The 22923-nt window shown below is 41.3% G+C and overlaps 1 protein-coding gene across 3 annotated transcripts in view; it reads left to right on the top strand.

Annotated features, from left to right (window-relative positions):
- The window catches only part of LOC307028491 (uncharacterized protein), a 41386-nt gene extending 22516 nt beyond the window's left edge, over positions 1–18870 (top strand). For 2 of the 3 annotated variants that reach the window (XM_079663559.1, XM_079663561.1), the window contains one exon: positions 12601–13325. In XM_079663559.1, the coding sequence (XP_079519685.1) occupies positions 12601–12656 (56 nt within the window). In that variant the 3' untranslated portion in view covers positions 12657–13325. Of the gene's footprint in view, positions 1–12600; positions 13326–18577 lie in introns of those variants that run through there. The other variant, XM_079663560.1, reaches the window with a different exon arrangement.
- Positions 18871–22923: the final 4053 nt, after the last annotated feature.

The following is a 22923-nucleotide window of genomic DNA, read 5'->3' as shown; positions in this document are numbered from 1 at the left end:
CACTGTCAGCTTTATGGCATATATGCTCACTGTCAGCTTTTCTTTTCAATGCGCGATCAAAACGCACCATTCGGCGTGGATGCGCTCGCGCACATTTGGCCTCCGGTCCTCCTTTACGCGTTTCCACCCCTGGCTCTGATACCCCCAACTCTGGCCAGAGTGAGGGAACAGCGCCACACAATGATCCTGATAGCTCCGCACTGGCCTGCAATGTACTGGCTGGCGGAGATGTATCAACTGCTGTGCGGTCAGCCGTGGCAGCTCCCCCTACGCAGAGACATACTGTCTCAGGCGGGGGGGGACGATCTTTCACCCACACCCGGAGCGCATGGCCCTATGGGCCTGGCCCGTGAGTGGTACAATCTGAATACAGTGGGTCTCCCACAGAAGGTGATAAACACTATTCAGAGTGCGAGAGCTTCCTCTACCAGGTCTCTTTATGACTGTAAGTGGAGGGTGTTTGAGGAATGGTGCCTTCAAAAAGGGCACACCTCTTTTCAATGCCCTGTCGGAGTGATTTTATCATTTCTACAGGAACTAATTGAAAAACACAGAGCTTTACTCCACGATCAAAGTCTACCTGGCTGCTATTGCTGCATGCCATGTGGGCTTTGAGGGTAGGACGGCCAGCCAACATCCTTTGGTCTGCCGTTTTATGAAGGGAGCTCGCAGGCTCCTCCCTGTTTCCAGGTCACTAGTGCCCTTATGGGACATGATAGTGGTTTTAGATGGGCTCACTCTAACCCCATTTGAACCCCTGGAAGAAGCTGACATGAAGCACCTGTCACTCAAGACAGTGCTGTTACTGGCCCTGGCATCCGCCAAGCGAGTCAGTGACATTCATGCGCTATCTGTACATCCTTCATGCACTCAGTTCGCCCCAGGGCAAACGAGAGTGTTACTGAAGCCCAACCCTGCCTTTATACCTCAGGTGGTTGGTTCATGTAACCCCATTGACATTGAGGCATTTCCTCCGCCGCTGTGTCCCTCCGGGGAACAGCAGCCGAATTTGCTGTGTCCAGTCCGTGCTTTACGCCTTATATGGACAGATCAAAAGAGTTTCGTCATAATGACCATCTCTTTGTGTCCTGGGCTAACCCTCAGAAGGGCATGCCCGTTACTAAGCAACGGCTCTCCCACTGGATTGTGGAGGCAATTGCTTTGGCCTATACGAGTCAGGGTTTGCAGGCACCTTTGGGTCTGCGTGCTCATTCGACTTGTGGTCTGGCTACATCCTGGGCTTTGTTCAAGGGTGTTTCCATCCAAGACATTTGTGCAGCAGAGAGCTGGTCCTCGCCGCTCACTTTTGTCCGCTTTTACAGGCTAGACGTCTCTGCTCCTAGTGTGGCCCGAGCAGTGCTGGGCACCTTGTTGAGTCAGAGCTCTACCTGTTAAGTTCTGGTTGGTTTGGTGAATTTCGAGATAAGCTCGTCTGGCAATACGGGAACTACAATATCCCATAGTGAGACCTCGAACGGAGTGTTATGAATGAAACCTTCTGGATCCGCACCAGTCTGGTTTCAAGGCAGGTCACTCAACAGAAACTGCTCTCCTTGCTGTCTCTGATGAACTGCACACTGCTAAAGCAGCCTCCCTCTCCTCTGTAATCATCCTTCTGGACCTGTCTGCTGCATTCGACACGGTGAACCATCAGATCCTTCTTCGCACTCTCCAAGAACTTGGAGTTTCAGGCACTGCACTTTCCCTCCTCACCTCATACCTCAAAGACCGCACCTACAGGGTTACTTGGAGAGGGTCCGAGTCCGACCCTTGTCAATTAACTACAGGGGTCCCTCAGGGCTCTGTTCTTGGTCCCCTCCTCTTCTCCTTGTACACAAACTCGCTCGGGTCTGTCATTAGCCCGCATGGTTTTTCCTACCACTGCGACGCTGACGACACCCAACTAATTCTGTCCTTTCCCAGCTCAGAGACCCAGGTCGTCGCACGCATCTCTGCTTGCCTAGCAGACATCTCTCGGTGGATGTCTGCTCATCACCTCAAGCTCAACCTTGACAAGACTGAACTGCTTTTCCTTCCGGGAAAAGATTGTCCCACTCTTGACCTAACAATCAACATCGGCACCTCTGTTGTTTCCCCGACTCAGACTGCAAGGAATCTGGGTGTGGTCCTAGATAACAAACTGTCCTTCACTGCAAACATCGCTGCAACAACTCGCTGTTGCAGATACATGCTTTACAACATCAGGAGGATACGTCCCCAGCTGACCCAGACATCAGCGCAGGTTCTGGTCCAGGCTCTCTCACGCCTAGACTACTGCAACTCCCTCCTGGCTGGTCTACCTGCATGTGCCATCCGACCTCTGCAGCTCATCCAGAATGCAGCGGCTCGTCTGGTCTTCAACCTTCCTAAATTCTCCCACACCACACCACTCCTCCGCTCCCTTCACTGGCTTCCAGTAACTGCTAGAATCCACTTCAAGACACTGGTACTTGCGTACCATGCTGTGAATGGATCTGGCCCTTCCTACATCCAGGACATGGTTAAACCGTACACCCCAGCACGTGCACTCCGCTCTGCATCGGCCAAACAGCTCGCTGCACCCGCACTGCGAGGGGGACCCAAGTTCCCGTCAGCAAAAACACGTGGGTTTGCCATCCTGGCTCCAAAATGGTGGAATGAGCTCCCCATTGAAATCAGGACAGCAGAAAGCTTACACATCTTCCGGCGCAAACTGAAAACTCATCTCTTTAGACTCCACTTCGAGCGATTGAATTACTAACAAAGCACTTAAATACTAATAAAAGGCTGGCTTTCCAAAGCCAGTTGAGTAGCACTTGAAATGTTTGGCTCTATGAAACCTGATGTACTTATATGATTCTGTTTTCTTCAAGGTTGTATCTTCCTGGTCGAATGCACTTATTGTAAGTCGCTTTGGATAAAAGCGTCAGCTAAATGCAATGTAATGTAATGAATGAGAACTATAGGTTACTTACGTAACCCCAGTTCTCAGAGTAACATGTAGTGAGATGTCTCACCAGACGGCCCTCCTTGCTATGGTGAAGCGAGAAGAGGTGCTTATTTTGAATGACGCATGCGACGTAGCGCAAGCTACTTATAGGGGGTGGATTCCCTGACGCTGACGTCAAGATCACCAGCCAATCAGGATTGGCGTAATGAGATTGATGCTTCTGTTTGCTCCGCGATTAGGCGCATCCCATAGTGAGACATCTCACTACATGTTACTCTGAGAACTGGGGTTACGTAAGTAACCTATAGTTTTCTATACAGCGGACTACAACATGGATGTTTAAAAAGAACGACGGACTACTGTAAACTCATCTAGAGACACTGCACCGTACTCTGATGCTGTTGTTTTATGCTTTATGAACGGGGACAACAGATAAACATATTCTTCATGACCAAAGTTGGAATTGAAATAAAAAAGGAAAGTGAAACGTATGCTCGTCACCCTCTCCCTCCGGTCCACATTAATACAAATGATCCCAATACGTATGATTGTATGAACTATGAAAATATCTTAAAATCAATACAGATGTATTTATTATAAACGTAAGTCATTAACATCTATCATTGTGTATCACCATTCAAACATCTTTTAAAAGTTGAACAAACCCCACACAGCTCAGTAAAGACTGTGTAATGTTGACTTTATTTGATCATTTCAGTAAAAACTAACTTTCATATTTCTCTTTTTGATTATAATACTGATGAACGTTCAAAACAAAGCACTTTGGCAACTTACCACATGTTTTAAAATGCTTAATAAGCACCGTAACTTTCATGATATCATTTCTTGGTCATAATCGGTTGTTTCCGTGAGCGGCCGACAGTTGTGTGACGGCAAATGCTGCGGCCGCAAAGCATTGTGGGGCAGCATTGTCTCCTCTCCTTTCGTCAAGGGAGGTTCAGTGGTTCCTAAGCTAAAGGAGGTTATAAAGGAAGTTTGAAACCTCCTTTCCTATCATAGAGAATTCGAACGGCACTTATCATGGCTGCCACTGAGGGACTTCCGGGTCATTTCACTCCGTTAGGAAGGTTCCTAAGCTAAATGGACTATTCAACTTCAGCACCAGATCCTCCGGCAGCGACCCGGAAATGGATGTCGGCGCGCCGCGTCAAAGCAAAAAAAAACATTTATCTTAATGCTCGTCGAGGATCGATTATCGAGGAGGCTGTCTGGAGGAGCCGTAACCCAGGACACACTGATTTAGAGGAGAGAGGAGTCTCTCTGGAGGAGCTATAACCGAGGGTACACTGAAGTATTCTCCGGAGACGATTTCAGCCAACAGTGATGTTTAAAAGAGGCGTGACGCATGGCTGGACTTACAGTGGGGAAAAAAAGTATTTAGTCAGCCATGTAGCATGACATTGGATATGCGCTTAACTTGTCCTGGATTGGAATTTTTCCGAACATTTCGCTAGGAGGAGTTTAAAATGCTTGAAAAACGCACATATTTGAAATTTACCGAGTTTTGGGGGGGCGGGGCTAATTAAAGGCAAGTTGAAATATGTCCAGATTCATAAGAGCAATGTGTATACCGCGTTTCGTGAATATTGGAAAAACTATATGCGAGTAGTTTTGAGTAATTTGGAGTAATTTGTGGCATGTAAATCGTCGAATATTGAACATTCTCCGTTAGCTTACGAGCTACACGTTCGAGCGATCAACTATTCCTTCGCAATTTAGTATCACATTGGATATGGGCTGAACTTGTGTTGGATTCGATCATTTCCCTAGGAGGAGTTTGCGAAAATGTGCTTAAAATGCATGAAAAACGCACATTTTTCAAAATGGCCGACTTTTTGGAGGTCAAGGCTAATGGAAGCTATCTACAAATATGTCCGCAACTCCATGAGGAATGTCTGTGCCAAAATTCGTGAACTTCTGATAAACTATATGTGACTACCAAACAATAGGGGGCGCTACTGAGCTGTTTTTTTTTTTTTATACATTCTCGAAAAGGTCGTGGGCTTTGACGTGTGTCCCAAGTTTTGCGTTCCGAAGCACATTTTAGCACATAGTCATAAAAAAAAGATACAGGCCACGCCCACATTTGTCATTCATTGCGACACTTTAAATATAAGTTCATACTCAACCCCAGAGTATGTCTAAACAAAAAAAAATGGTTTCGTCTATCAGTTCTTGAGTTATACATTCGTCATGTTTTTGGCGCCCCCTAGAGTCCAAAATGAAAATTACTTTTTGTGCCTATTCCCCAATACATATTGAACCTTACCACCAAAATGTGTGTTTTTTGGATACATTGTTGATGAGTTATGAGCATTTCTATCTAAGCCCCGCCTTTTTGCAAACACGTTGTAATGACGGCCATATTTATCAACTGAACATGCTCATTTCCTATGGTAATATGTCTGACCCTCCACAGATGCTGTATACTAAGTTTGGTGTTGAAAAACAACAATTTGAAATTTAAGTGAATATTTAACTGTTTTTAAAATTATGCTAATTAAAAAATAAATAAAGTAGGCGGAGCTTAGGGGTTCAAGGAGATTATATGTAGAGCAGGTCCACCCGAATATGTGTCCAAAATGTCAGGTCATTCGGAGTTACGGTACGACTTTGTACATCTTTCCAAAAATGGAAATGGCCATAGGTGGTGCTAGAGAGCATGTTGGACAATTTGAACACATTGACTCCAGAATATTGAATTTTTCAACGATCCTGGAATCCGTGCAAAATTATACCGCTTTTGAAACAACCTAAAGCCCTCAAAAACAGGATACCGAAATGGAGTAATAAGAATAATACCAACAATAGGTTCGTCGCACTTCGTGCTAGGACGCCGTTGGGTCCTAGCGCCCCGTTCTCGGGCCCTAATGAATGCTCACATAAGGATGCACACCTGTACTTGGTAAGTGATATATACAGTAATTGGCTCCATCAAAAAAAATAAGTTTTATCTTGCGTCTTAGTAAAAAAGTAATTAAATAACATGTTTTAATATTATTATTATATTTGTTGTTATTATCATCACCAGGCAAACAAACACAAATGTTAGCAAATGTTAGCTATGATTTGCCAGTTGTCATATTATCAAACAAATACTGGCTGGTAACTATTCCTCTGCCAAATAGTTAAATGTAAAATCTACACTGCAAGCAAAGGCATTGAACCCTTATTACAATTTTAGCTAGGAAATACATGTTGTGTCAATTTAACTTAGCTTATGAGAAACATTAAAATGCTGCGGGTCATTACCATTGGGATTCATGGTAATGCCCTGTTCCTAGCTCCCTCGCAGTCTTTGATGTATTAAATCATACCAGAGGCCTGTACTACGAAGCCGGTTCAACATAACCTGGATATGTTTGAGTTAGCCGGTTGGCCTAATCCAAAACATACGCGCTCTCGCTAAGCGGTCCTACGACGCTGGTTATCAAGTGGATCGCTCAAGCCAGCCGTGCCTAGTTAGGTGCGTGTTCACATGAAAGGGGTGGTATTTGGAGCATTCGACCAATCACAAACATGGAGAAGCGCACTGACAGCGCAGCGTCATACTTCCTGAAAGAAAAGTGAACTTTAATATTAGTCAAATTTGAAGAAGTTAAACTTTAAACATCCATGACTTAAACATTTTATCCAGGATAAAAGCCACATAGCTGCACCTGCAAGGTGAATACAGCTGGTAAAAGAAAAAGTGTTTGAATGCGTACATTAACAGGTTTATGATAAGGAAATATATGATACATTATGATGTGATATGATGTGATATGAATGATAATGGGTAGGGGTGCACCGAATGGGAAATTCTTGGCCGAAACCGATACCAAAAATAGGAAACAGTTGGCCGAAAACCAAATGCCGAAAGGCCGAAAATGATTAATAGAAATATATATATATATATATATATATATATATATAATGTATACATTTTTTACCAATCTTGTTCAGCTGCCAGATTATGGAAAAATAAATGATTATGGCAAAACTTAACTTAAATAATAATCACTATTATGGGTCCATAAAACATTTATTCAGCACTTTTGAATGCATACAGTACATTAATTCCAAGTCAAGTGCATTTTCTTTTCTCTGTAGGATAACTACAACAAAGTACATTCAGAACAAAGCCAAGGTGCTTTAAAACTGCATAAACATCTAGGCCAGTAGGCCTACAACAAAGTAGTGTAAATAAAGACTGTAACAGCCAGGCCTTCAACAACAACAAATGCACCTACAGTATAAGTGCATGCATACAAATGTGCAAACTGGATAAATCCACATGAATGTAAGTATTTACAATTGAATTTCAAGAATCTGTAAATAAGGCTGTCTGTCCTCATAAGCAAACTAGTAAACATTGTATAAAGATACATAAAGTGAAAACTAGATAAAAAATCCACAATCAATTACAAATTAAATGACAATTTCAAGAATCTGCAAATAAGGTGGTCTGTCCTCATGAGCAATGTAAACAACATTGTATCATTTAGATACCGAAAGTACAATATATTGAACAGTGTGCTGCTGTCATTTCCCCCTAATGATAACCTGAGATGGTGAATTATAACTCACAATGAAAATTGTTCAGGAAAGTGGGTATAGAGTAGACATGTAGAACTAGATAAGCTTATGATAAGCCAGCATTGTCTACTTATTAAGGAAAAGTGGGAGGTTCTTTTTAATGAACATTAGCTTCTCTGCTTTATCAGCCATAAGTCTGTTCCTCTTCTCATCAAGCACATGAGAGGCAGCGCTGAACAGTCTCTCGCTGTCAGTGCTTGTGATTTGATCTTACTCCGCATATTTGTCCGGGTGTTTTGATTTCAAGTGGTGGAGTAATCCCGAAGTGCAGAAAGTTTTTGCAGTTACACCCCCTCGAGAAATGTCAGCTGAACATGTTTTACAAATCGCAATCCGCGCCTCTTTCTCTGATATTTTTAAATATCTCCAAGCGGCAGACATGTTGGCTGTGAGCCAGCCGCGAGCATGGTCGCGCGCCGTGCTTGTCGCCGCGTTTTGATTACGTCATCACAACAACACGTTAGCTTACCAACGTAACCCTGTTCTCTGACATTCGGTGATATTTTTTCGGTGCTAGAACCCTTCCGGCCGAAAGGGCCTTTTTAACCATTTTCGGCCGATAATTTTCGGCGGCCGAATATTCGGTGCATCCCTAATAATGGGACACATCGACGTCTGCACTCACAGTGCCGCGGACTGTACTTAATGTTACTTTGATCAGGTTATTTATGTTGTGGCAGATATTTAAGTAAGCTTTCTTAACGCTAATGTTATAATCGTCAGATTGCTCTGAAGATGGGAGGTGATATTCTATTCATTTTCACGTTCACACAGTTGGTGATTTTTGCCGGCCGTCTTTGCTGCAACGGCATTTTTTCTGTATTTCCTCTATCCTGTAATATGACTTGATAGCTTTAAACTCCGCACACGGAGCTCTGAATTGTTAACAGGTGGTGCTTTCACTGAGTTGATCTCTTAGCCTGCAACCTAACCTGGGGCAGGTTAGCCGCTCAGCATAAATTACCATGGAGATCTAGCCTGCTAAAAAGAGAACCAGCGTCGTAGGACCGGAAACCCCGAGTTTTCCCTGAAGTTAGCCCGTTAAGCGAAAATCCTGCTTCATAGTACAGGCCTCTGGTGGGAGTGGGTTCTTTTACTGACTGTAAAGAAAGGAAATCTGATTGGCTACATATAATTATTATCATGCAATGTTTCAGTGCGGAGGTTCAACATGGACTCCAGGATACTCTGCAACTTCTACAGGTGCACCATAGAGAGCATCCTGACTGGCTGCATCACGGCCTGGTACGGCAGCTGCACCGCCCTCAATCGTAAGGCTTTACAGAGGGTGGTGAAAACTGCACAGAACATCACCAGGACGGAGCTGCCATCCATGGAGGACCTTTACTCCCAGCGGCTCAGGAAGAAAGCCCTCAGGATTACAAAAGACCCCCATCACCCCAGCCACAAACTGTTCAGTCTGCTGCCGTCTGGCAGGCGTTACCGCAGCATCCGGACTAAAACCACCAGACTCAGGGACAGCTTCATCCCACAGGCCATGAGACTGTTTTTTTTATATATTTGCAGAGTTGAGGGATCTGCAATCGAAGTTGTTCATACATTACATACTGTACACCATAGTTGTGTATATGTTATGACAATAAACCTTGAATCTTGAGAATACTACATGCAAAAAGCAGTTTGTAGATGCAAGTTTGTAATAAAAGTAGTGTAACGTCCAAATGAACCTAATTTCTATGTTCAATAAACTATTCTTAAATATTGTAGAGTATAATAATATATTTAGAGTAATTTATATATAAGTCACAAATACATTTGTTAGTCCTTCTGTGTGCATTTTTTGATATTGAGAGTGATCTAACTCCATGTCAAACACGCACTGTAGTTTTTTATTATTTCTGCCACAATAAAAATATTATATGGGATGTTATATAAGAAAGAAAAAAACCTTTCCACTTCATATCTTCGAGGTCTGGCATTCATAAAAAGGAGCTGTGATTGCAGCCCGCACACCATGACAAAAATAATAGCTGACATTTTTATTTCACTCGCATAGGAATTGTTATAATTTATTTTCTTCCTTTCTACATACAGTGCTTCAAGTGCTCAATCCCTCCTATTCTACATTTTGCTATAGTTACCGATAACCCGCAGCACAGCATGGCAATACAAAAGGTGATTTGATATATACAGATTTTATTACACTACCCAATCATTATCATAATTTTACGAGTTTTTGTTATGGAAACTGTTCGTCTGATGGCGGTGGCGAGCCTCTACACTGACATCCCAAATCTGTTATGCCACGTGCTGTCACGATCCATCAGTTTAATTTGAAAGATCGCAAGCGTACTTAGCCACAAGCATCGAAGCTTTTATTCAATAAACAGGCCATGTTTCATTCTTCATTTCATGGAACCAGGGAGAAATGTGCAACGGGAATGCATTCTGTTTTTCATCTTGAACACATTGGCAGCTAACTCATGCACCCTGTCACTCAGAGATCTGTGGATGTGATGGGAATGACAATGACTTTTCTAAAGGTCAAAGGTCAACATCATGAAACTAATGCTCTTTTCTCCTAGCGCAATGAATGCTTTAAAGAATGGCATGTGAGATGAGAAGGAAATTTAGCTGACATTGATGGAAAATGATTGGCACCATACAGTATATATAGAGGAAATATTACAAACACAAAGAAGAAAGAAATATCCGCTACACAACTGCACCCAGATAGTAACATAATTTAAATAACTTTTTGTAATGTTCTTTTTCTCTCCATTTATGTGTTTATGAATGACCTCTTCTTACATAAGAATAAAGACATAAATTAGTGGATCTTTTCCTCCAACTCTTGCCTTTCTTGTGGTTTTCCCTTTCCTGTCATGTGTTATATAGGTTTTTGTGTATTTAAATTGTCTGCAAAGGCTAAAATCCAAAAGTTCCCTCCAGGGGGAGTTACAGCTCCCCTGATCGATTGGAGTCCTTTGGTTACTTTTGTAACATAATTAAATAATTGTGTAACACCCACGCTTCTATTGGCTAACGCTCAAACATATTGTATGTGACCAGAGATGGGGTCGTTACTAAAAAAAAGTAATATATTACATATTCCATATTACTTTAAAAAAAAAAGTAATATATTACACTACTTCCTTACGGTCTACATAAAGTAACTCGTTACTTTACTCGTTACTTTACTCGTTACTTTACTCGCAGGGCCGGCCCGCCCCTCCCTACAGGCAGATCACGCAGACTGTGGCGCACCTACAGTGTAAGCGCGTCACAGTTTTGCCTCTGCGAGACTCCACTTGCACCCCCAATTACTATTGCATTAAGGAAGACATAACACAAGTCTTTCTTTTGATATGCTCTTTAATAAAATAGGCTACCAGCCTACCACAACAAGCTAACAGTCTGTGAAACGTAAAGACGCATTATTCTTATTCTTATCATTCTTTATGAGCGCAGTAACTGTAAGGTATCTAATTACTTATTTATTTAGTTTTCCATAACTTAGTAACAGAGATGGTCAAACTAAAGTGGTAGAGACATGGCAGAACTCCTACAATGAAGCGGGACATTAAACTGTTCACCCGTGAGAGGGCAATCAAGAAAAGAGAGCGAGCGGCCCCGTTGAGGAAGTTTACAGATGAAAAGACTCAACCATGTTTATGCAGCACTGTACGTGGAGATGTGGACGTGCTTATCACGCAGATTACATAGGCCTACATGTATACAAACCTGCGGCGGAAACCCCTCTTGTCTGTCAGTGAGTGTGATTATTTTATAAAAGTAACGAAGTAACGCGTGTCGGGGCAATGTTAGTAACTGTATTGTGATTACTGAATTATAAAAGTTACACCCAACTCTGTATGTGACAGGCTAAGGGGCTGGAAATCTACAAACGGTTGAACAATCACAAGAGAGCCTGCCAGCTAACCAATCAGAGCAGACTGGGCTCTGGTTTCAGACAGAGGGTGAAAAGAGGTGCTGCAGCACAGGCAGTGTGAGAAAAATAAATAGCTTTTTGAACATTAAAGCATGGAGACACAGTACACGCACAAAATACAAAAATGAACCTGAAAATTAGCAAAATAGGGCCCCTTTAAAACTCTTTAAGAAAAATAAGGTAGTTGTTTCTTTACAAGAAAACTCCACAAGGAATCTTTAAGTAAAATCCCTTCGATGGATTGTATTAATGGGATATTTCTCTCTGATCTCTTACATAACTGAATCGATGTCCTGAAAGTTTTCCTTTCATATTAACATGAGTTCGTAGTGCATCCCTGTGTTTCTGACCATACTGTATGCAAGGCTTGGCTCCATCAGGACAACTATCTAATATCTTTTCTTTTAACATTCTGTAAAGGGATTTGATTACAATTATTGTGCAGGCTTGTTGCTTGTTTTTTAAGATCAAATTAAGTATTTGTCTCCACAGAGTTTCAATCTACTGTAAACATTCAAAAACCTTTTTAAAAAAAATATCAAACGTAAGCCTTTATTTAGTAATGGAGTTATTCTAACCTTCCTTGGAAATCATTAAAGTTGATTTCAGAATAGTCTATACTCATGCCTATTCTTAATCATGGCTGACAAAGGCAATGCATGTTAATCTGGATTTAAAGACAATTTTATTCTAGTGCCAAGCCTAATCTCTGTACTGGAAATTGGCCCCAAAAGGAAGCCAACGAGAGTTCACATAACATTTGAATGATGGCCCTGAACAGCAGTTTATTGGCTTATGCCTCAGGCCAACACAGTCTCACTCCCTGATAGTCCAATAGCGACGCTTGGTCAGGGTCCTTCGGCGTGCAGTTGTGACACGCCGAGTCTCCTTCAGCTTCATAAATGGACGCAAAGAGCTTTCAACTGATTGCAATGTAATGAGGAGGCATGTGGTGCTAGGTGCAGTGGATAGAGCGTTGGTCTTCGGATCAAGGGAGCACAGGTTCAAACCCCACTGCAGTCAGCATGTCGCTGTGTCCCTGGGCAAGACACTTCACCCCAAATTGCTCTTGTGGGGATTGCCCACAGTATTGAGTATGTAAGTCGCTTTGGATAAAAGCATCTAACAAGTAACATGTAATGTAATGTATTCCCATCAGCGGCGGTATTTGACGCTCAGGGAAGCACCGCATCGGTCCATGTCGGCGGCAGTTAAAGGCAATGTGAGCGTCCATTCCCATTGGATAACGGAGGATTTTACACCCGGATGTAAGTATTCTCCTTACTGTCGATTTATTTTACAGTGATATCTGCACTACTCATCAACTCAAAAACACCAAATTATCCTTGTTAATTACACAACATTGATTGGTTTAAATTGTGTACAATGCTTTTGTATTTTCCCCCTTCGATTTGGAAAAACACATTTTTTTTCTTAATTTCGGATGGCCGAAGACACTAAACTACCCATAATCCTCAGCTATCGTTCCGCTTTGCTCGACAAACCCTGTGATTAGTCCTCAGGCTCTGTGATAGGTTGACCTCCGACTGCATTCCATATGAAAAAAAACGTTTCGTAAAAGATAAAATCATACTTTATTCAGCAGTGCTTGCTTTGCTCTTTGAAAGTCATCACATAAATGCATTGTAGTAAATGGTTCGGCTGCATTAAATATTATCTAGCTTAGTTCTTTATTCATCTACAGAGATTGGGCTTCAGAATTGACCGGAAAACATTATTTTACCGTTCTGTTTTAATTTCACAATAAAGTTAGTAGTAATATTTTGTTTTGATATTATTGTTTTTTATTAACTAGACTAGGGGTGCACCGAATGGGAAATTCTTGGCCGAAACCGATAACGAAAATAGGAAACAGTTGTCCGAAAACCGAATGCCGAAAGGCCGAAAATGATTAATAGAATATATATATATATATATATATATATATATATATATATATATATATATATATATAATGTATACATTTTTTACCAATGTTGTTCAGCTGCCTGATTATGGAAAAATAAATGATTATGGCAAAACTTAACTTAAATAATAATCACTATTATGGGTCCATAAAACATTTATTCAGCACTTTTGAATGCATACAGTACATTAATTCCAAGTCAAGTGCATTTTCTTTTCTCTGTAGGATAACTACAACAAAGTGCATTCAGAACAAAGCCAAGGTGCTCTAAAACTGCATAAACATCTAGGCCAGTAGGCCTACAACAAAATAGTGTAAATAAAGACTGTAACAGCCGGGCCTTCAACAACAACAAATGCACCTATAAGTGCATGCATACAAATGTGCAAACTGGATAAATCCACATGAATGTAACTATTTACAAATTAAATTACAATTGAATTTCAAGAATCTGTAAATAAGGCTGTCTGTCCTCATAAGCAAAGTACGGTAGTAAACATTGTATAAAGATACATAAAGAGAAAACTGGATACAAAATCCACAATCAATTACAAATTAAATTACAATTTCAAGAATCTGCAAATAAGGTGGTCTGTCCTCATGAGCAATGTAAACAACATTGTATCATTTAGATACCGAAAGTACAATATATTGAACAGTGTGCTGCTGTCATTTCCCCCTAATGATAACCTCAGATGGTGAATTATAACTCACAATGAAAATTGTTCAGGAAAGTGGGTATAGAGTAGACATGTAGAACTAGATAAGCTTATGATAAGCCAGCCTTGTCTACTTATTAAGGAAAAGTGGGAGGTTCTTTTTAATGAACATTAGCTTCTCTGCTTTATCAGCCATAAGTCTGTTCCTCTTCTCATCAAGCACATGAGAGGCAGTCTCTCGCTGTCAGTGCTTGTGATTTGATCTTACTCCGCATATTTGTCCGGGTGTTTTGATTTCAAGTGGTGGAGTGATCCCGAAGTGGTGAAAGTCTTTACAGTTACACCCCCTCGAGAAATGTCAGCTGAACACGTTTTACAAATCGCAATCCGCGCCTCTTTCGCTGATATTTTTAAATATCTCCAAGCGGCAGACATGTTGGTTGTGAGCCAGCCGCGAGCATGGTCGCGCGCCGTTCTTGTCGCCTTGTTTTGATTACGTCATCACAACAAGACGTTAGCTTACCAACGTAACCCTGTTCTCTGACATTCGGTGATATTTTTTCAGTGCTAGAACTCTTTCGGCCGAAAGCCGAAAGGGCCTTTTTAACAATTTTCGGTCGATAATTTTCGGTCGATAATTTTCGGTCGATAATTTTCGGCGGCCGAATATTCGGTGCATCCCTAAACTAGACTGTGGGTCGTGTTGAGACCATCTTTTCTGTCTTGCTGTGGGTTTTTTCCATCGTTTTTGTGTTACAAATATCAAAATAATAACAAAATATATCCGTTGTAAACTAAACCGGAAACAGCAGTATAACTTATTGTGTTAACACTGTAAACATAAAGCTTTTTAACCCAAACCACCTACTGGTTAAAGCATGTTATTACACGTTTAGAGTAATTGCAATGCAGGTAGATTGTGTTGCTTTTTAATGACTGTTTTAAAATGCCTTTTTCTTAATGCCTTTCATTTTTGTAAAGCACTTTGAATTGCTTTGGGCTGAGCGGTGCTATATAAATAAACTTGCCTTGCCTAAGGGCTGCTGCATGTTTTGTTGAATGTGTTATATTTGATGAAAACATTTAAATATTAAGAGTACATACAAAATAGGGGGAAAGTAGAAGGTCAATGATAGAAATATAGAATAGAAAATATCAAGAAGATACTGTAAATTATATCTAGAATAAAACAGTTTAGTTCCGGATGTACACAGATATTAATAGGAGGATGTGCAAAACAGACAAACTAATTAGGCTTTATTAAAACATTGAATAATACTTTAGGTTAAGGTCTTCTTTTAAATACATATAAGCAAAAAGCTTTGGGGGTATCTAAAGATAAATATTAAGCCTGACAAAGTACTTAAAGTCTTATAGATTGCATGGTTTGTTTTGGGACTTGACAATCAACTTTCCTGCTATGTTAACTATGTTGAAGCACTTATTTTAACCGATATTATGTATATTAATTATACTCTTATAAGATGTATGTAGATAGAATAAGAAATGTGCAGAATATGACAGTTTAATGGTGGAGGTACAAACATATTGATAGATGTCTTGTAATGCACTGTTGAGGAACCTGTGACCCAAGTTTTTAATTCATTGCATAACTAGTTGTGTATATGATATGTCAATAAACCTTTGAAAATCTTGAAAGGGATGTGCAAAATAGCCATTATATACAGTCTTTAATTAAAGAGCATGTGACACGAGTTTCCCCCATCATCCAAACCCATCAATTTGAGTAAATATTGTCCCCTTGAAAACCGTTACTGAACTGAGTTTGGATATTTGTACTTTGATAACCATTAATCTGCCCTTCAATGTTGACCATTTTCTGGATCTTCTCGGGGATTCTTCAAGTCCCGCCAAATTATGTGTGACGTCATTGCGGGCACAGCGCTCCAGCTGCACCATTCAGGATCCCAGCATCTGCATGTAAACGCACGATGGCGCACACAGCAGCAAGCTCAGACAGCGATGACAGTTTAATTTTGAACGTGTCTGAGAGCTCATATGAGGCTGAAGGATCGGTTTATGTTGTATCTGTTAGAAGTTTAGGAATTAGGTGCGTCAATATGGGCGATCATACTGGGACTGGGACTAAAAATCATCCCGGGACTCTCGACCAGCCAACTTCGGTACCGCTAGTAAATTGTCAACGGGGGGAGTGGGGGATGTGCTAGTAACTTATCCGACCGGCCCACTTCGGCAACGGCCCATCCGGATTCGTCCCGATGGCCAGTCCGCCACTACACCCAGCCCAGCCCACGTAAACTGTCAACGGGGGGAGCCTCGCTGCGGGGAAACGGTGGACCTAGTGTCCCAATCGGAGTGGGAATAATAATAATAATAATAATAATAATAATAATAATAGTAATCCGTGCATTTTATCCATTAATTTCCCCAACATTGTGTACTACATCTACAAAAAGAATCAGTTTGTTTTCTCATCAGGAAATGCAGACCGGCTCAAACAAACGATTTTTAAATCATCATCCTCACGATCATTTAATGTATCATATGTTCGCCGAATTGACATGAAAGCACTAATAAATGTAGTTTCATCCACTTGAGTTTACAACTACAAAAATAATCGATTTGTTTTTATATCACATCCGACAGGAGGAAATTCAGCAGCTCTCACTACCGATTTGTAATCCTAATTTAATCATCATCTTGACCACGATCATTTATGTTTATGTTCGCCGAATTGACATGAAAGCACTGACAAATATGAATATACTGTAGTCAACTTCATTAAAACTTTATTAACGTGCCTAAACTCAGTAATTCACAATTTCTACGCATGACAACACACTTTATCCGTGTTTGGCTCTCTCGCCGCACAGTGAAGCGTTCCCGCATTGACGTCACTTCCGGTTTCCCCCAAAACTTCAAAATGAGTCGAAGGAATTTCCCCGCAATGTTTGAAATTATTGATATTTATCGGAACGGTATCGCACCTTCTTTTTTAAACTAACGGTTCGAGATGACTAGTAGCCCAATATTTCATTGCACAACAGTTGTTGGGAGGCTGTCACAGGCTCTTTAACTATTAATAGAGAATAACGAGAAATGAATATGCTTTATAGGTACTGTATCTGCAGATAAATTGAGTTTAGTCTTCTCAAGCATCCACTATCAAATATCTCTCCGGATTGTTGGCACTTGACAATCACCTTCACTGAATTTTACTCAGGTGTAACTAAAGTCTGATTTAAGGGTTGTTTATATTTCACATCATTAATCCAAATCTGTAAAGTAAATAAAATAAATGTAGTGGAGTAAAAATAGCAGGTTAACCTTAAAGAAAGCCCTCAGGATTATAAAAGACCCCCATCACCACAAACTGTTCTGTCTGCTGCCGTCTGGCAGGCGGTACCGCAGCATCAGAACTAAAACCACCAGACTCAGAGACTGTTTCATCCCACAGGCAATAAGACCCACCCAGAACCCCGTTTCCCTGTCAACCCCCCCCCCCCCCCCCCCCCCATGCAAGCCCCTCCCTCTGAACCCAGGGCTCGCTTCAATACTGTATACACAAATTATACAAAAACGCCCTTTACGCTTTGGAGATTGGCAACTGCCAGCTAGGTATCTCAGTCACTCACTCCTGATCGTTCACTGCGCAGTGACAGCTTCTACGGGCGGGTGTGAAAGTGAAACTATCTGATAGATAGAACATAGGTAGCCTATCAAAACGGCCCAGCCCAGCCCAGTGGAGTGGCCGGAACACTTACCAATCTAACAGGGGGTGTGGGCGGCCCATGCACAGCACCTGCCCACCGGGAAACTCCCGGTATTCCCAATGGCCAGTCCGCTCCTGAATAAGACTGTTAAACACCTGAACTTTGAAACAACATCCATAACATTAATCTGGCTGCTTCTTAGAAATTGTTTATTTAATATATCATATTCCAATCACTTGTATATAGACTCTAATTGCACTATTGCACTATTTCACTATTTTTCTTTTTGTATTTACTTGCACTATTTTTACTGTGTATCGGTTTTATTGTGTTGCACTGTTGGAGGGGGGGGGGGGGATAGTTTTGGATAGTGTGCCGTCGATGGGTTTCAGTCCATTTCAAAGTGCTGTTTGACGCTCGGTGTAAACTTTGCGCACTGCCACTCCAACATCCAATCGCAGAGCTTGAGGACTAATCACGGGGTTTGTCAAGCAAAGCGCATGGAGTAGTCCGATAGCTGAGGATTATGGGTAGTGTAGTGTTAGAAATTAAAATCGATGTTGATACGGCGTAATTTGAATTAAAAACACTGTATTTAATTTAAATCGGTTTTATTCTGAAAAAAACGGAAGTTCACACTAACTATTAACTTAACACTTTTATTCTGAAAATTCTTCATTTCCGGTTAGCATTAGCATGTGGCAAAATGCTACGTTTTCAAACCGTGAATTGAAGATGAAATGGTGTGATGTTGTACCCTAAACACACAGGGTTTAACACTCATCTATTGACGCTGAAGTCACGTTTATTAGGGAATGTTTAAATAACCAGAGACACCGGAATGATGTAATTTAGCAACAGAAAAAGGCAGGAATCGCATTGGACCCGCCCCCTACGACGCCGGCCAATAGGAGAAGACCTCAGATGACAACAGGAAGGGCAAGCCAAGAATCGATCTCTTCTTCTGCTGACCTGGGCTGACCAACACATGGGGAGAGTGTCTCCGCTTGCAATTTCATTTGTACACCACCGCATCTTTTGTGTAATTAAATGCTGTTAACTTTTATAAGCTTCCCTTGACTCTTTTCAGTCTCTCCTGCTCTCAGGGTTCAATAATTGCTAACAGCAGTGTAGTGTCTTGTGCCATCCTAAACTCCAAACAAATATTTGTTTCTCTAAATCGAAGGGGAGAAATACAAAAGCATTTTACACAGTTGTGTAATTAACAAGGATAATCTGGTGTTTTTTAGTTGATGAGTAGTGCAGATATCACTGTAAAATCAATCGACAGTAAGGAGAATACTTACTTCCGGGTGTAAAATTCTCCGTTATCCAATGGGAATGGATGCTCACATTGCCTTCAACTGCCACCAACATGGACGGCAGCGGTGCTTCCCTGAGCGTCAAATACCGCCGCCAATGGGAATACATTGCAATCAGTTTAAAGCTCTTTTTCGTCCGTTTATGAAGCTAAAGGAGACTTGGCGCGTCACAACTGCACCCCAAAGGACCCTGACCAAGCGTCGCTATTGGACTATCAGGGAGTGAGACTGTGGCGGTTTCTCAATGTCGAGTAAACCTGCTGCAGAGCCACTATTTTAAGTATACTACGTCATCGAGTGGCGCCGAAGGACTTTTTAAATGCATGTTAAATGCCCAGCATTCGGCGCCACTCGATGACGCAGTATACTTGAAATAGTGGCTCTGCAGCAGGTATACTCGACATTGAGAAACGGCCAGTGTTGCTCAAGCGGCATCTGCTGCAGACTTCATCAGTTAGGAAAGAGAAAAAAAAAGAAAAGACAAACTTGTTTTAAAAGTCCTTAAGCACGACATGCAGTTTCCCCAGTGTTTTATGACGTCCGATGACATTTAGTTAGCAGTCAAAGGGCTCTCCTTGAGTTTTTGAGTTTGAGTTCATTAAAACAAGTATGCAATATGCCGTGACGGCATATTACTTGAAGATATTCCCTCTAAAGGTCAAGTGGATCCAATGCAATTACTGAGTGTTGGGCCAAATCTAGAATGTGCCAGAATTCATTGAATATAGGAAGACCACATTTCATATTGATTCGTTTGTAAAAAGGCATCTCAGTTTTTCCTACTAATGCTGCTCAAGGCAGTATGTACCTAAATATTCAACCATTTTAACATTATAGTCTTTTGAATAAGGACCTCTGTGGTGCATATTTGTTATAGTTTCAATGTAAAACTGGGCAAAAATAGCACAAGCATTAACAACATTTTGAAATCCTGTCATGTCCTCACTCAACTAAGAATTAAGCTGAGAATGTTAAAGCCTGTGTAGCTGTCTATTATGTCTATTATTTAAATACAACATAATTACATAATAATACTTACACATTGTACACAAATACAGTGCACAGAACACTATTGGATCACTTTGATGGCAATGTTGATTGTTCGGTCAGGCTACCACCTTGTTCATGCCGCGATTGACAATATCTTGGCTAACATTTTTTATTCAGAAAATATATGAAAATCATTCATCATATATATATATATACATGAAACATTGACATCAGGGGTTCAGAGTTACACATACAAAGTAAAAAAGAAAGGAAGTACCTGGGGCCTTAAGAGTTTTCCTTGAGCAACCAATCTCCCGCTCTCGGCTGAGTCAAATTATTCGAGGGAAAATATCTGTGGATTTGGCTTTCAGAACATTTTAAAACATTCAAAACATAATGATTTAAATAAGGGCTATAACAGTGTTTGTACTGGGTAGTTCATTTAGCTAAAAAAAATGACTCGCTGATTTACAGACGTTTCTTTTCTCAGCTCACTTTGAACATTGAAAAAGGTTCTACCAAAAGATGGCACCAAATACTAGACCTACTTTTGCTAATGGTAAACCATTACCATGCGGTCGAAATGAAGCATAAGTGGCTCGTTAACATGTTATTGTGTATCGAAAGACATGAAATGACTCAGTAGAGCTTTTATACTTATATGGAGCCCAGCAAAAAAAGGCTCATAGAGAGAAAAAGGTGTTAAGTGTCCTTGAGCAAGAAACTGAACCTCAAAACTGCTTCTAATGAGCAGGTTGGCACCTTGGGTGGCAGCCTCTACCGTCTAGTGTGTGTGTGTGTGTGTGTGTGTGTGTGTGTGTGTGTGTGTGTGTGTGTGTGTGTCAGTCAATGTTGGCATTTGCTTTAAAGGCACTTTGAGTGGTTAATAGACTAGAAAAGTGCTATATAAATGCAGTCCATTTACCATTCACAACAAACTCTACAAGGTCAAAGATCTTTTTTGAAAAAAACCAAACAAAACCCTTTGCTTAGTCATATTAATGGCTAATGGCTGCTCTTTCGGAGGACTTACACTGGACTAGACAGAATGATACTTACACATTTGAGGACACTTGACTGTGCTGCTGTCCTTTAAACATAGATTGCTCTCTGAATGGGTGAGTAAGAGGCATATTGTAGGCTAAAGCAGGCCAGAAGGAGGGGTGGGCTCCCAGGGCTGCAGCCACTGAAGTTTATTATCAATAGCCACCAATAGCTACTCTTTACCATGCGAGGAAGCGGCAACAGAACACAAACAATAATCTACCCTAATTAAAACAAAAGAAGAAGTGTTTTATCCGATCGTCCACATCATGGATGTTTGAAGAGAACTGGGCTGTTTCTCAAAGTCGAGGACGCTTCCTTGGTAGGACATGTTCTTCCGAGTCAGGTCCTTTGGAGGCTAGTCAAGAATCCTTCCTTGCATTCGGAGAACGAAGAATGGAACAGGCTAGCAAGTGTGCAGGTGTGCGTCATATGAGAGGCACCGCCTTAAATTGAGCGCGATGTGTTTGAAGACTCATAACTGATTTGTGAAGATCGAAGGCGTAGTGAGTAACTGTATTTTGTAAAATGATCATCTCTCCAGGACAGAACCACTAAACTAAACATTCTCCTTTTGTTCGCAGCCTTGAAAAAGTCCTGGAGGATAAGCAGCCATAAGAAAATCATAAAATCACCATCCCCAATCAATAATTAAATGTGTATTCATATATCATACTTGATGTCTGCAAACCTTCTTTACACATATTGGTGCACATTGTAGCATAAACCACACATGTCAACAAGAGGCAAAGTCAAAACAAGGTTCATTTGAACTATTTATTTAGTTGCAAAACACTCCAAGGTCTCATTCAAACCTAACGGCCCGTCTACACTACAGGCATCGAAAAATGCTTTCAACGCTTCGCCCATTCACTTGAATGGGGTGACGTAGAAGATTTTTAATCTTCGCCGAACTGCATTGTGGGGAGCATGGCATGGCTTTGCTAGCATCACGAGCATCTATCGGCATCAAAAGTTGAACAATGTTCAACTTTTGAGGCTCGATGCTTGGCATCAGCCAATCAAATCCAGTTTATGCAAATCCCGCCAGTGCAAGCGCAGCCAATCAAACCGCGTGCAAGCTGGGAGAGCCAGACCGCAGTTCATTTCCTCATATTCCAAACGAGATATTACGGTAGCAAATCACCCGGTTCTTTCCGACCAGAACTATTTACCGGGATAGAAACCGGAGGAACCAGGCATGGAGGGAGGTGGCAGAGACAGTGGGTGAAACTGGTAGGTTTTTCGCCTGTTTGGAGAGTTTATATCCAGTTTACTTCGTTTTAACATTGCTATTGCTTTGTATGTCGGGGGCGGGAGATTCATGTGATTGGTTGTTGGTCGCGTTGCTCGCAAAAAATCGTCAAGCTTCAGACACGCCCAGGTTCAAGATTTTTTTATGCCTGTAGTGTAGACGGGCCGTAATAGTCCGCTTCTCTGGTGCGCACCAGACGACAGTTTGTTACATTGTTTCATTTTTCAGAAGGTTTGGTTTGCGTTCACACGGGGCAAAACTAAAGCGGACTATACACTTTAAACACAAGTCATGTGCACATACTTACATTTAAATGTGTACTGCCTGGATTCAGCCATTTTCAGCCAAAGATTTTGGAAATTGGTCCGTGCGCAAAGATTTGTGGGTAATTTAACTTACTTAATTTACGAGGTAACACTCAATTGAATTTGCCTTAAGAATGAATATCGGTAAGCCTCAAGTGGAGAGGAGAGGCAGTCAATCTTGGCAATTGCCCAAAGAGAAGTTACCTCGAGGCCCTGGTTGAAAAACGTGTTACCTGAGTGCATAAGCGGAGTTTGACATTTGCGCTTGGGGGGGCAAACCTTTTT

The sequence above is a fragment of the Notothenia rossii genome (assembly GCF_949606895.1).
Source record: "Notothenia rossii genome assembly, chromosome: 2".
Lineage (NCBI taxonomy): Eukaryota > Metazoa > Chordata > Actinopteri > Perciformes > Nototheniidae > Notothenia > Notothenia rossii.
The sequence above is the reverse complement of the archived record's forward strand: the minus strand, read 5'-3'. Positions and strand labels throughout refer to the sequence as shown.